The sequence below is a fragment of the Lithobates pipiens genome, unplaced genomic scaffold, assembly GCF_037356315.1.
Source record: "Lithobates pipiens isolate NorthernLeopardFrog02 unplaced genomic scaffold, aLitPip1_a1.2 Scaffold_18, whole genome shotgun sequence".
NCBI classification, from domain to species: domain Eukaryota; kingdom Metazoa; phylum Chordata; class Amphibia; order Anura; family Ranidae; genus Lithobates; species Lithobates pipiens.
In genome coordinates, this window is record NW_027507758.1 from 431,316,282 (window position 1) to 431,331,709 (window position 15,428).

The 15,428-nt window shown below is 41.2% G+C and overlaps 1 protein-coding gene across 4 annotated transcripts in view; it reads right to left on the reverse strand.

Annotated features, from left to right (window-relative positions):
* Positions 1-15,428, reverse strand: part of MLF1 (myeloid leukemia factor 1) — a 125,566-nt gene that overhangs the window by 61,339 nt on the left and 48,799 nt on the right. For 2 of the 4 annotated variants that reach the window (XM_077488081.1, XM_077488082.1), the window contains exons 2-3: positions 3,822-3,978; positions 662-706 (exon numbers count right to left, since the gene is read on the reverse strand). The exons of 1 other annotated variant lie outside the window; for it this stretch is intronic. In XM_077488081.1, coding sequence (XP_077344207.1) covers positions 662-706; positions 3,822-3,978 — 202 coding nt within the window. The remainder of the gene's footprint in view (positions 1-661; positions 707-3,821; positions 3,979-15,428) is intronic. One more of the 4 variants, XM_077488083.1, reaches the window with a different exon arrangement.

A 15,428-nucleotide genomic window follows, 5' to 3' on the forward strand; every position in this document is an offset into this window, starting at 1 on the left:
GTCAGCATGCCAATTGTATGCTCCCTCAAAACTTGCGACATCTATGGCATTGTGCTGTGTGATAAAACTGCACATTTTAGAGTGGCCTTTTATTGTGGCCAGCATAAGGAACACATGTGCAATATTCATGCTGTCTAATCAGCATTTTGATATGGCACACCCGTGAGGTTGATGGGTTATCTCGGCAAAGGAGAAATGCTCACTAACACAGATTTAGACAGATTTGTGAACAAGATTTGAGAGAAATAGGCCTTTGTGTACATATAAAAAAAAAAAAATCTTAGAGCTTTCAGTTCAGCTCAAGATAAATAGGGGTAAACACAAAAGAAGTGTTACGTTTATAATTTTGCTCAGTGTAGATAGGAAAAAATAATAAATAAAAATGCTTGGTGTCAGTAAATAGAGAGCCAGAAATTGCTCTCAAGGGACCCCTGCCAACCTCTGGAGGAAACCTGGCTGAGAAAGGCTGAATTATATTAACTATCTTAAAGCATCCATGTAACAAAGTTGTGTTAATATTCTTAATACACCATGCCAGCATTTTGCAGCTATTCCAAACAGCCTTGAATAAAAGGTGAGGCATAAAACAAACACTTGTTTATGGTTAGGGTAAAAAAACGCCATGCTGTCAAAAAAAATGCAAAAGACTCAAAGTACTGACCATACTAGGTAATGAGGCACTAGGCATGTGGCTTAGACTCGATGCCTGCAAGAAAAGTATCAATGGAAATTAACAATTTTGAATAAATTCTGTTTCAAATGTTTGCTGTAATAGAAAAATCTACAGTCTATAAAAGATTGTTACCTTTACTTATTAGTTTATGCAAAGAAAATGGTCCTTTCAGCAAGCAGCTTTATAAAATTCTAAAATACACAAACTAGGCATTTTAAACAATCTGGGCAAAAGGTATACCTGTTACAAAAATGAAAAGTTAACCAACAATTATACCTGTAAGGAATATAGTAAATACCCCTCCAGCTCCCTGTGCCATTGCACACCACTACAGTGAAGAGGAATTGCCACCTGCAGTTTCTTCTAAACTTACACTTATTGGAGTGCAAATCTCCTGTGTCCCCTCTGTGGTTCCTCCTGCCAACTCTTCCAACACTACAAAATACAGGGATGGGCCCATCGCATGACAGCCATGGGCCAATCACCAAGCGCCAGCATCATCACAAGCTCCTCCATACTCAGATATACAAAGTCCTTATTTTATAGCCAGTGGCTGAAAGTGCAGTGAGGAGACTGAAAAAAAAAAAAAAAAAAAAAGAGTGTATATGCTGCTGGGGAGGGATACATTAAAGTAAACCACTTTCTTTGTTGATCATGGACAAAGCACAAGTTTGCTTTAAGGATGGCGAATCTTAAAAAGAGAAGGTACAGCCCCCCCAAAACAAAAATAAAAGTCAGCAAGCTACAAATACAGCAGCTTCTGACTTTCAATATATGTACACTTACCTGTCCAGGGAGACTGCGATGTCGGCACCACAGTCAATTTTCGGATCGGCTGTCGGATGCAGCCGTCGCCTTTTCTGCTAAGGGAACCTGGCAGTGAAGCCTTTCAGCTTCACAGCCGGTTCCCTACTGTGTGCTGAACTTTCCAATTGGGCCGTCAGTGGAGAAAGGAGCTGAACTTCTGGGAGACGAGGCCATGGCTCAGTCTCCCGAAAGTGGGGGAGCGGGTACCTGTCCCCCCTGAAAGGTGCCAAACGTGGCACCAGTGGGGTGGGGGTAGACAGATAAGCAGAAGTTCCCCTTTTGAGTGGAACTCTGCTTTAAAATACCCAAATCAGATGCGATTTAACTGAATTAAAAAGAAGTGTAACGAATAAGTCATAATAAATGATAAGCTAGGATATAGAGAAAAAGCACCCTGCGTTACCTTAAAGAGTGTGGACCATTAGTATAAGCTCCACCTCTACCCTCAACGTAACCATTTTTTTGCTTTTCATTGAGAGATGGTGATCAGCCCAATGTCTGATCCTTACTTTCAGTTAAAGTGGAAGTGGCTTTATGCCCTCCTATCTCCCCTAGTCTATTTTTGTTACTTTTTTGTGAGGGTGGGGGGGGGGGGGGGAGGCAGAGGAGATACCAAGTTTTCACAGATATCGGATCCCACTTCTGTTTGGATTGCTGCAGTGCATCCACCAGAAGTTCTCATCTTCCCCTCCACCCTTAACCTACTAGGACACATCACAGGTCCCAGAAGGCTGCGGGACCATTCAAAGTCCACATGCTTGTGAAATAGACAGGCAGCTGTGATGCCACAAGGAATCAGTTGACTGCCCATTTTAAACATGTCACGCTGGGGACCCCAAGACCGGCGAAGAACACTAGCATTTGGTCAAGTAACCTGCTGCAATAGGAGCCCAGAATGGCATTTTCTGCAAGACAGGAAAGGATTTACTTTAGCCATTTACAAGTTATTCATAATTTCACTATAGCTCCACTTTAAAGGATTGGATAGAGGGCAAATTAAGCCTATTTTAAAAGGTAATCATGTTTACATCTGTTACTGAGGAAACTACACAAATTGTAGATCCAGAAAAGACAAATTGTATACATTTGTAATTGAAAAGCAGAACCCAAAGTGTCAGATATAGTAACCATCTCTGATTGTTCTAACCTCACTAAAGAGAGGAAACATAGCATATTGCACATAGAACACTAAACCCTTATTAAAGCCTATCTGACTGATCACTACAGCAATATATCTCTTGGTACAGCTCATATACATAGATAGCATTGTTCTACATGTAGCTTCATCAATCTTAAATAAATGACTGCTATATTATTACTTCATTAGCAAACCCCAGGCAAAATGTATACCTCATTAGCATAAGCCTTGTACCTTCTATTTTAAGATGGCTGTTGTGCGTCCTACATTGTTTTTACAAATAATGAAATGCATTTATTCAGAAGTGATTTCAAATATATACCAGGTGCATCTCATAAAATTAGATCTAAATTAATTTCAGTATGTCAATTCAAAAAGTGAAAATCATTTTAATATCTACAGAGTGATATTTCAAACGTTTATTTATTTTAATTTTGACTTTGAATTATGGCTTACAGCTTGTGAAAACCCAAAATTCAGTATATCAGAAAATTAGAATATTACATAAGACCAATAAAAAAAAAAAAGATTTTTATAACAGAAATGTTGCACATTTTCCTTTAGACATGCAGATGACTTATTGAGCTACAGATAAGCAAGTTCAAATTACACTACCAGTGGCTGGCAGGGCTCCAAGGACCCCTGCAGTGTCCTTATGCTTGAGGTCTTAAGTGCCATAGGGCTGATAAGAGTACCACACCCCTTAAAATTAACCTGTTCCTGGCAAAACACACCTTTCCCATGCTGTCTGTGGGGTTTTCCTAACTTTTTTTTTTTTTTTTTAAGGAAAAACGGTCATGTGTCTGAACCACAAGGTTGCTTTCAGCAAAGGGTTTTGGCACACTATATATAGCAGATGGAAGAATGCCAGGCTTGCTTTTATCAGTTACACAGCCAGGAGTATAGGAACTGACATCTGTCGTACAGGCTCAACAGTGCTAAACTTGTACATCAGTGTCTGTAACTGTAATTATGTGCCTTCTAGGTAGTTAAACAGTTAAGAATGTTAAACTATTATAGGAATAGTACAGGGTGAAAACAGCTGTGGATTAAATCACTAGGAAAGAAAAGGGTAAATCGGGGCAGTTAAAGGTTGGTATTACCGCTGGCAGTGTATACCTAAGCTAACAATCAAGTGTTTGAAATTAATCTGGCTATAAAATCTAAGCTGATGACAGCACTACGATATGAGGAAATGCCTACCCTGTGATCTTCTCTCAGAGCCACCTGGGAAGGGTTTTGCCCTCTTCGGCCATGAGATCTGCCATCTGTGATACTGAAGAAGGGATCCCGGCCAAAGGGATCAGAGAAGCTTCTCATTATCTGTCTGACATGTTCTTGGTGTGCACGGAATGGATCCCTGTGGAAAAATAAATAAATAAAATTATATATATATATATATATCATTTTATTATTTTTACCACTGCAATGACTACATATACACAATAAATATCACCCTGTATATACATACACATATTCACATATGATTACATTTATGTTCTCATGCACACTAAGCATTTGATCAGAACCTCTGCATGAAGCAGTAAAAGCTGCGTATTGCACACACATTTATGCATTCTATTAGCCAGAATATAAATTTATGATGGCAATTAAAATGCATCAACATGCAAATGCGCCTAGCCTTTATGTGTGTTCCACATTTCTACTGCCCAAAAGCTCCTGTCCTGATCATGCTGGTGATGGGTTTTTTGCTGCCTGTAAACGCTCCTCTTCTAAATCTCCTGTCAAAGCCAATGTGTGAATGTGAACACAGGGCAACAGAGGTGTATTTATAGGCAGAAAAAAGGGAAGAAGCAAAATACCTAAAAGCAGAGTTTACATCCACTGTGCATGAGCCCTAGCTGTTATAATGAACATCCATTACTAAATACCAGATATATTTTTTCAAGAACAAGGCATATTTATTCATTAAAACAAAAAACCCCCATAGTATTAAAAAAAAAAAAAAAATGATAATCATAAATATTTAAATCTTCCACCAAGAAAAATAAACAAAACCAAACCAAAGTATAGTATGCAGTCCATATTGAACTGAAGTGGAATTCATTTAGCGTATTCAGTTGCTAGCACAAATTTACTGAATAAAATATGCACATATAAACGACTCTCCTGTTTATTGGTAAATACTTTAGAAGTAGATGGGAAAAAATACATTGCTATTTACTAGCCATGTGTCTTGCACAGATTGTAAAGAAGAATTCCAGGCATGGTATAATCTTACATAGTTACATTAGTCCAGCTTAGACCAACGTAACTATGTATATACAATACCTGGCCGATGCCCCTGGAAGCTGGAAATTACTGAAGTATTTGCCGCTACTCCAGTGATTGCTTTGGGATCCTGAGCTGAGCGGCTGGCCTGATGCATTGTAAAATACAGGAGATTGTCTGCTCAGTACATTTGCCATTCGGCAATTGCGCTAAATTCTCAATTTAATGAGGTGGAGAGGTGCGATGTCACACCTTCAAGCAGCTGTAACCCAGAATCTGCAACTACCTTAATGTGACCAAAGTCCAAAGAGGCAGGGTGCGCATGTAGAAGGCATTTCAGTCCATGCATGAAGACCGCGACTCTGGACCTGTAAAAGCACCCCAAGGCTAACTCCACACACTGCTCGCCAGGGGAATCACCCACAGCAAGATCCAGTTCAAAACATACATTACAGGCTAACCCTGTGTCTTGAATCAGATGGAGTCTGGAGGGCCCCCCCCCCCCCCCCCCCCCAAGGTACTTTCAAAGAGTTCACTGATCTGAAGTGATTAAAGAGGATAGAGAAGGAAGGATTATGTTGGGTCCCCTGCAGCCTCTTTTTTTTGCAGTGTCCAATCACCTGAAGGTAGGCAAGACCAGGCCTTTTATGACATTTGACATGTAAAAATCTGTATTTGTCTAGAAAATTACTTCTTAGAACCTCCAAACACCCTTTTTTTAATTTTTTTTTTTTAAGCAGAGGCCATAGAGAAAAATAAATAAACAAAAAAAAAAGGAGGAGAGAGAAGGTGGGTGTTCCAATTTTTTTTAAATGTCACATGGTATTTGCACAGCGGTTTTTCAAATGCATTTTTTGGGGGGAAAAAATACACCAACTAATTTTAATGCACAAAAACACAATAGAATACCTAATTGTTTGGTAAAATATAAAAGATATTACGCCAAGTAAATAGATCCCAAACAGGTCATGCTTTAAAACTGTGCATGCCCGTGGAATGGAGATAAATTATATTATCCATAGGCTACCCTTTATAGGTTACACTTTAGATTTACACAGGAGGTCCGATGCTAGAATTGTTGCTCTTGATCTGACATTTGCGGTGATACCTCACACACACGGTACGACGTGGAACCAATGCACGTATTTGCCTTTGCGTGCAAGCACAAGGGGATGGGGCACTTTAAATTATTATTATTAATTAATTTATTTTTTATTACACTGTACATTTTTTTAAATCATTTTTATTGTTATTGCTATCACAAGGGATTTTTACATTCCTTGCGACAGCAATAGGCAGTGACAGGTCCTTTTTACTGAGACATACTATTAGACCCCAGATGTTTCCTCTGCCCTTAAAAGCTTTGGCTCCTACCAAGATATGATCCGATGCTTTTTTCCAAACTAGTAATGGTTTGTTTACAACCGGTAAAAGTGGAACTTCTTAGACCATAGAGATCAGCTATATTGTCAGCCGAAGGAGCCTCCAGCTGCAATTCCAGGTTCCCCAGTAGGACAGGAGTCCAGGAAGGCCTCCTGCCGCTTGTAAAAGCAATCCAGCCTCTTTTTAGCCACTAGGATTGCTTTTACAAGAAAGTGCTACGCTGGCTCTAAAGAAGAAAAGAGATATATATATATATATATATATATATATATATATATATTTACTGGCATAACCACTCAAAGTTGGCCGACGTACGGGTACGTCACATGGCAGCAAGTGGTTAAAGAAGCTTGTGCCCTGTACAAAATAGGAATTTTGACTTAATCTCAAAATTTCTGCAATCTCAATTGAGTTTATACAATTGAGATCATGGGATGTACACAAGCAATAAAACTGAGGGAAACAATATAGCAACATGAGCTGCCAACAGGCCCGCAAGAAACGCAAGTGGATATAAAAGGTTTTTTTCCCCTTAATATAAAACATGTTATACTTACCTGCTCTGTGCAATGGTGTTGCACAGAGTGGCCACCCATCTCCTCTTCTGGGGTTCTTTGCCAGCGCTGTCCATTCCTCCTCTTCTACTCGCTTCTCTTCCCGCTCCCCCCCTCACAGGATTTGATTGATTGGAGCAGAAACCAACGGCTTCCGCTATCACCAAGCCTTGTGAATAGAGAAAGAGAGCAGCGCTGCTGCAGACAGGCAAAGTTTTGAGGGGGAAATAAAATTAAAAAGGTACTAGTGTGCACAACCAGAATCATCTACCTAGAACAGCCACTAATAAAAAATATATATATATTAAATGGGAAGCTGCCAACATAAAAAAGTGATCTCTGCACAATTAAAATATATGTATAAATGGTATGTGGCGCTACCTAAATTCCTAGACTCATACATATTACCTAATAAAAATACAGTAATTCACATCAATAATAAAGTGCAATCAATCATAAATGTGCAAAATAAGCTGAAACAACGTGCAAATCCACAAATAAATGTGCGAATCCTATGAGACAAATGTGCAAAAAGCAAATAAAGTGCAAATAGCTAGCAAATAATGAATTATTCAAGTGAATCCGTGTATTACACTAATGATGTGATCTGGTTAGCAAATAAATTTCTTTTAGCAAAGTCCCAAAAGTGATAACCAACGCTTCCAAGAGTTCAATTGTTTCATGCAAATAAAACTGGGTGCAAAACACTTCAAACAGTGACAGTCCACCGATGATCTATGTTCCAAAGTGCTCCGGAGTGCGCCCCTTGTTTTCCCCAGCCTCTCACCTCAATAAATCGGCCACTACAGGCCATATGACGCTGTGTATAACTGGCTGTAAATAACTCCTCCATTCCTCGCAGGTTCAGCCCAGCCCGTCCAACTCATGTTGGATAAGGGAAAAAGAAGAAGAGGGGGGCTCCAATGTGTAGTATATAAAAAACAAACTTTAATAAAACAATATCCACACTTACATTTAAGAGTGTGAAGCGCTTGTAAACAAATGATACTTCTGGTCTCGGCCGCGACCGGAAGTGATGACAATGACACTTGGCTCTTCCCTGACCCATTGCGTCACCGTTCACGTGACTTTTTCAAAGGGTCAATTGAGGGGGAAATGTTGTGATTTTAGAACCACTTTAAAAAGACCGAACAAAAAATACTAATAACAGATAACAGTTGAAGCCCCTTCTGGCCGAAGCATGCATCAGCTGAGGCTTAAATGTTCACCTGGTAAAATGTGAACAAATAACCAGGTGGTAGCCTTGCAAATTTGGGATACAGTTGCTGGATGCTTAGAAGACACTAACAGTCCTGGTGGGATGGGATGTCATGGGAAAACCTACATTAGAAATACTGTTACCGGTAAGTCTAAGAACCTTCCAGGATGGCGCACCTGATAGATGAGGGCTCCTCCCTACAGGAAACACAATCAATTGACAGCTAGAATGGAAAGATGACGTTTCTTTGAGTAGAGACAGAAGCTGTATGAGCCTTAGGCCATTTCTTGTGAGGTTGGGGTACTTTTCGCCAAGTTACCTTCTTGACAAATTCGCCAAGAGGTTCTCCAAAAAGTTTACCATAAAATGGCATGTGTAGAAGACAACACTGTCTGCTGTCGTCTAACATCACAGAGCTGCTCCAGGCTCTGGAAAGATTCGGACCATATTATTGGGGTTCCACCCAGTTGCTTGACTGCCAACTGGCTGTGGTTCTCAGCTCAGTCAGTTGTGTCTGCCCTCTCTCCAGCCCAGTGCTCCAGTGAGCCCTGGAGTGGCTGAGGAAAGAGCAGTAATTAACAGTAAATGATTTATGCTCCAGAAGATCGAGAACTGATCAGTGGTCATATGATCACTCCATTCTCGGTCTTAGAGCAGGCAGAGAACATCATCAGACTGATGCTAAGGCATGAAAGGCGAGAATGTTTATTTCAGGACCCCACACTTCACCTTCAAAGTAGAATTAGACAAAAATGTTTTTTCTTCTTTTTGGATAGCGTAAGGGAGAGTTATAACCCCTACCATTTATTTGCCATCTGTGTCCCAATGGGGAGATTTCCCCTCACTTCCTGTCCTATAGCCAAAACAAAAAGTGAGGCAATCTATCCAAGGTGGGGTAATCCTGAAGTGTCACCAAGGTCACCAGTACTAGTGTCCCCATTGAAAGATTTCCCTTCAATTACTGTTCTGGTGTCAAACCAAAAATTTGTAATTTTCTTTTATTTCCACTTTCGATGATAACAGACAGCAACAAAACCTGACAGGTGTTCCAATCCCTCCCCACTCTTTAAAACCAATCAGCTTTCTACTTCAGCTTGTTCAAATAAGCTTTGACAAAAAAAATAAAACCTGGAAGCAGGTTAGTTTTAGTAAAGCAAACCCACCGTGTTGTTGCAGCTCTAGATCAGAGACAAAAACCACTCCAGGGCATGGCTATGACGACACAACAAATACAAAAAATAAATAAAAAATCTTTTGTTTGTGATGAGCAGCTCTGCTAGTAGAAGCGAGGGGTACGTTAGCTTTAAAGTGTTATTAAACCAACAGTAAAATCGGTATGTATATGCAATAAGGAATGCTTGTTATACTCATCATGAAACCTAAGGGGTTAAATCCTCTGCATTGTGTAAAAAGGCTGTTTGATCCGGTCTTCTCTGATACTCCCCTTCTTCCACAGTCCCCAAATCATCTCCTTAGGGGCAAGCTACACATGCTCAGTTTGGTGTGTATTGCTAGAGTTTTGTTTTTCCTTGGGGGGGGGGGGGTGCATTTGATCAGCTCAAGGCCAATCAGCACTGTCAAGACAAAGGGTCAGGGGTCCTGCAACCTCATCAGTCAATCAGGGTAGAATGAAAAAACTCCTTCTGCAAGCTTTAACTAGACACTGATACAAGTCACAAAACTGCTCTAACTGCTGATGAGAAAAAGGTATTCCGGTGCAGCCAAAGAATAAATAAATATAATTAAATAAAAAAAGGCCCTGCCGAGTTTGGTCTGAATGCAATTATATATATATATATATATATATATATATATATATATATATATATATATATATATATATGGATTTAAAGTGGTTGTAAACCCTTACAAACCACTTTGACCTACAGGTAAGCCTAGATTAAGGCTTACCTGTAGGTCCAAGCAATATCTCCTAAACCTATATGGTTTAGGAGATATTTGCCCGAAAACAGGCACAGGCGCACTGAGCGCGGCATTCTCAGCGACGGAGCTGCCGCGCGTGTCGGCTCCCGTGCGCATGCGCGGGAGTGACGTCATCGCGGCTTCGCCGAATGACAGCGGCGGAGCTGCGAGACCCCACCAACAAGATGGATGCGGCGGACTACAGGGGACAGCGGCGACTTCGCTGGCTCCTGTGTCAGGTAAGTGACACATAATGGGCTACTATGCGATGCATAGTAGTCCATTATGCTTTGCCTTTGCAGGGAATCAAAGAGGAAGTAAACTCATCAGGGTTTACTTCATCTTTAATTAGATTCTGGGGTAGACCCCCCAAAAGTTTACCACCACTGTTAAATCATGCCCGTTTGACTCATAGTAAGCCACAACCACTTGAAGGTGGGCTCTGGATACCCCAGTACAACAAAGTTTGTACAGGGGGACCATTATATCAGCATTAACCGATTAATCGAAGCATATCAAATACTGCCAAAGTGGAATGAGAACCACAAGCACAGCCTTTCAGCTTTCTAGATGTAAGGGTATGGACTGGTATATCCACTTCTGGCTAATGAAACTTCCTTAAACAACTTCCTTAAACACAACCTTAAAAACTGTAAATTCTGAAACTTGCATCCATATTAAAGCGCAAAAGACAGCAGACACATGTTGACTGTCTGGCAGTAAAAGAAAACAAGTATGGAACACAGGAAAATGTGTTCCAGTCTGCTCACCAGCTGGGACTGGGAAAATATTCACACTTCAGCTGGAGCGTCTTCCTAAGTAAAAGGAAAAAGCAGCACTTGACTTCTCAGATACAGAAAAGGAATGTCCTTGAGAGGTCCATGTAATGCCCAGACCAAAAAGGATTAAAGTAGCTGTTTAGGATTTGGAGATTTGTGAGTCTTCCTAATAGTTCATACAACATCTTCAGACCATCTGTAACCATTCCAGAACTGGATCAGTAAAACTGTACTCTCCAGTGAACAAATCTTGCAGGCATTTGTAATTAAGTGACTCATGGTTTTGGATAGAGCAATGGGTTTTGTTAAAGCAGAGTTGCGCCTGGGAAATAAAAAATAAAATAAAAAAGTCAGCAGCTACAAATACTGCAGCTGCTAGACTTTTAATATATGTACACTTACTGGGAGTAAAGACTGTTGGCTTCACTCCTGGTTCCCTACTGAGCATGCGCGAATCACATTGTGTGCTCTGAATGGTCCCTGTTGTCTTCTGGGACCTGTGTCTCTCCCAGAAGACAGCGGGGGGAGGGGGGTGTTCATGGCGTAGTTTGCCGCAGAGAGTGCGGCAATCTATGCCCAGATGTGGGAGCAAATACCCGGTATCTGCTACCCCCTGAACGGTGCCAAATGTGACACCGGAGGGGAGGATTCGATTAGCGGAAGTTCCATTTCTAGGTGGAACTCCACTTTAAGGACTAAAATTTAACGTAAAAGAAAGGCTTTTTACATGCACTTTGCAACAAAAAGCCTGTTAGGCTGGTTTGACACCGCAGCACAGAGCAGCTCACAGCAGGGGTCCGGTGCATCCCTGTCCACCGATTTAGGTCTGATTTCAGATGCAATTTTTGGCTGAATTCAGACCTGAAGCATAGGACTCCTGTGCAATTCACACTGGAGCCCCGCCAGAGATGTGTGAACCGGCTCCATTGAGAGCCGATCACAATCTCCTGACTTGCGAATTTCTCCACATCCAATTTGCAGTAGTGAGAACCCAGCCTTAGTGTAACTGTGGGCAAATCATTTTTTTCTCCCTTTCTAAAAGCATACCTACACATTTCTCAATGTCTTATCCTAAAAAATGCTGCAATTGCAGAAAAATAACAGCTTAGTTGCCTGAAGGCTAATGTGTCCTGACTTCCAGTTCAGATTGACAACTCTGCTACACGAATACCCAAAGAAAGCCCTGCCCAGTTACCCCTGCAGGACTAGAGAACACCCCCATCCTCTGCAACATTGGGGAGAAATCTGTAGTTCACAGAAAGGAGAACTCAGGCAGGGAGGTTACTTGCTTAAGATTTCAGTGCACTTACCTACGCTGCAGTTCCGGGATTTGAAAGTCCCGCTTTTCTTCTCAGTCTTTCCTTGGGGCTTTTGGGGCAGATCAGAGCAATTTCGATTGGTCAAAAGAATCACCCTAATCCATTCTGTAAGCCCTAAGGAAAGAAGGGGAAGAAGAGCAGGGCTTTCAAATCCACAGTTCGCTGCACTGGATGTATGGGCAGTGATAGCCAACCACCCACCGAGGTAAATGCAGCGCGGACTGTGTATGGCGTTAGTTCACCTATTGATTTTTGGTGAAGGGGTATATTTACAGCAAGTATAAACAAAATAAGTATCGATTAGGTCAAGGGATGGAGAATTTGAGCATAATGTAGGACTAAATAGCAAAATGAGTACCTTCTCTACAAAGCCCACATCACCACCTAAGGCTTCATTTACAGGACGTAAACATTTTACTGATGTTATGACTCATGTTTTCTAGGAGAAAAGCTGATAATGAATAGTAAAATGCTTGTGTGTTGATGCATATAAAACATTACTAAACATATTATTACAGCATGTGACTACCATGAAACCCTGATGTATGATATTAAACTGAAACGGTCAGTAACTTTACAAGTCTGCATGGATACATTCCTGACATGTCGCAACATACAACAGTCTGAAGCACTTTGCACCTTTTAGGCTACGTTTCCACTATTGCACCCCCAAAGTTGTGCAATTTGGAGTGCGACCGAGTGCAGCTTTGATCCATCTTTACAGTCTCTGGATCAAAGTTGCATCAAAAGTCACATCAAAGTAGTGCAGGAACCTTTTCAAAGTCGCATATATGGGAACGAGTACCACTGAAAGCAATGGGCTTTGACTTATCATGCAACTTTAGGTGTCCAAAGTCGCATGACAAATCACATTAGTGGAAATGGAACCTTATTAAAGAGCTGTCCTGAGTAAATATCTGTTTGCTGCAGGCAGGAGGGAACATATCCTCATTCTCCTGATCTCCAGACTGTAAATTTGTTGAAAGTCACAAGATAAGGGCTGCAGCAGGGAATGATCTTTGGCAGACATTTGTAAATATTAAAACCTGCAGAGGCACCAGGGTTACAGGACTGTTGTCTCCTAGTCAGTATCTAGGTTCCGGATGTAGATGTTTATCCTAGATTAGCGTCGCTAGACCACTGATGTTCCAAGAAAAAATTCTGGTGGTCCCCAGGAGTTCAGCGGCAAATCAACATTGTGGCACATGTATGCAGCCCAATGTGGTTCCCAGGTTGTTCCTAATGCACGCTAACAAGCAATACTGTCAGCGTGCATTGATAACCGATGCCTCCTCTGTAGTTCTGGCTTCTGTGAACTCAGAGGGAGGTACCGGGAGAAGTGCAGCGAGCGGGAGGTGAAGGAGGGGGACTTCCAATGGCAACGCTGATCACAGACTGTGTGAGAGAGCACATAGATTGAGCACATGGCTGGATAAGGAGGTGAGAGCCAATGAGTAAGGCAGCAGTATGATGCAGAGTGGGGGTCACAGAGTCAGAGTCTTGTGTGTATAAGGCACGTAAAATTCATGTTGGTGGTCCGCGGGATTAAAAAGTGTGATTTTAGTGGTTTGTGAGGTCGGAAAGGTTGGCAACTACTGTCCTAGGCAATGCCTGAACAAAAACGGCTCTGTCCTTCTCATGAGAAAAGCAGATGTTGGTATAGTCAGGGCAGTACGTTGATCTCTGGGAGAAAAAAATAAATAACAGGAAGTATTACACTAAGGCTAGGTTCACACTACTGTGGCTGCAATTTGATCTGATTTTCAGTGCGATTATGCAGTACGACTTGGTTGCACTTTATATTTGGTTTGCATATTCTATGGGACCCTGAAATTGCAACAAAGTAGCACAGTACACTTTTGCAAAAATCACACTGTGATGCATTGATGTGAATTGGCACCATAGAAAACATGCAATTGTGCGTGACTCAAATCGCATCTGAAATTGGGACTAGCGTGAACTGGCCTTATTTATACACTACTTAGCAAGCATGTGCTTACCATATCTTACAGTAGATCCTTTTGAAGTTTATTCAGTAAATGTATAGTGAAGAGGACAAGATTTACACACTGTAGTAGTTCCTAACAGCCAATCAGAAATCCCCCATCACAGTACTGTAGGATGAAACTGGTTGCTATGGTTTACTGTAATCTGCACATTATAATGTCTGATTTTGCTGCCTTGGAAAAAAGATAATATGTACCTAGAGGCTCGGGACACACAAGCATCTGTTGGCATTAGTTTTCTGTAAACAGACTGATTACATGTGTACTTGTAATGTTTTCATTTCAGCTGGATCCTCTGCTGTGAGGACAACATTGGCAAGTGTTCATAGGAGCAGCTGGTTCTAACATGGAGGCTGGCCCCTAGACTGCTTCTTCTACTGTTATGTCCCCTGGCGGTGGGCAGTGCTTTCACCAACATGAACTTACTTTGTCAGGCTCCATACAAACTGGCTAAAAACACACCACACTGCTTCTAGAGGAGTTCAGCATTTTGCCTGTGGAAGCAGCTCAAGGTTATCCTATGGGTCCATGAACATGGACGTTTAGAGGCATATTTTAACCACTTCAGCCCCGGACCAATTGTCAGCCTAAGGACCAGAGGTCTTTTTACAATTTTCGAACTGCACTGCTTTAACTGGTAATTGCGCGGTCATGCAATTGTGTACCCAAACGAAATTTACGTCCTTTTCTTCCCACAAATAGAGCTTTCTTTTGATGGTATTTGATTGCCTCTGTGATTTTTTTTTTGCGATCTAAATGGAAAAAGACCGAAAATTTTGAGAAAAAAAAAATATATTTTCTAATTTTTGTTATAAGAAAATATATGTGGAATTGCACCCCAAAATATATTCTGCTGCTTCTCCTGAGTATGGGGATACCACATATGTGGGACTTTTTGGGAGTTTAGCCGCGTACGGCACCCTGAAAACCAATCACTGCCTTCAGGATTTCTAAGGGTGCAAATTTTTGATTTCACTCCTCACTACCTATCACAGTTTTGAAGGCCATAAAATGCCAACATAGCACAAAACCCCCCCAAATGACCCCATTTTGGAAAGTAGACAACCCAAGATATTTACTGAGAGGCATGTTGAGTCCATGAAATATTTTATATTTTGCCACAAGTTGCAGGAATATTACAATTTTATTTATTTTTTTGCACAAAGTTGTCACTAAATGATATATTGCTCACACATGCTATGGGCATAAGTGAAATTACACCCCAAAATAAATTCTTCTGCTTCTCCCGAGTACGGGGATACCACATGTGGGGGACTTTTTGGGAGCCTAGCCATGTACGGGACCCCGAAAACCAAGCACTGCCTTCAGGATTTAAATATAAAACGCTACCAAAAAAAACTGTTAGCGATCGCAGGGATCAGGCCTGACTCTGCG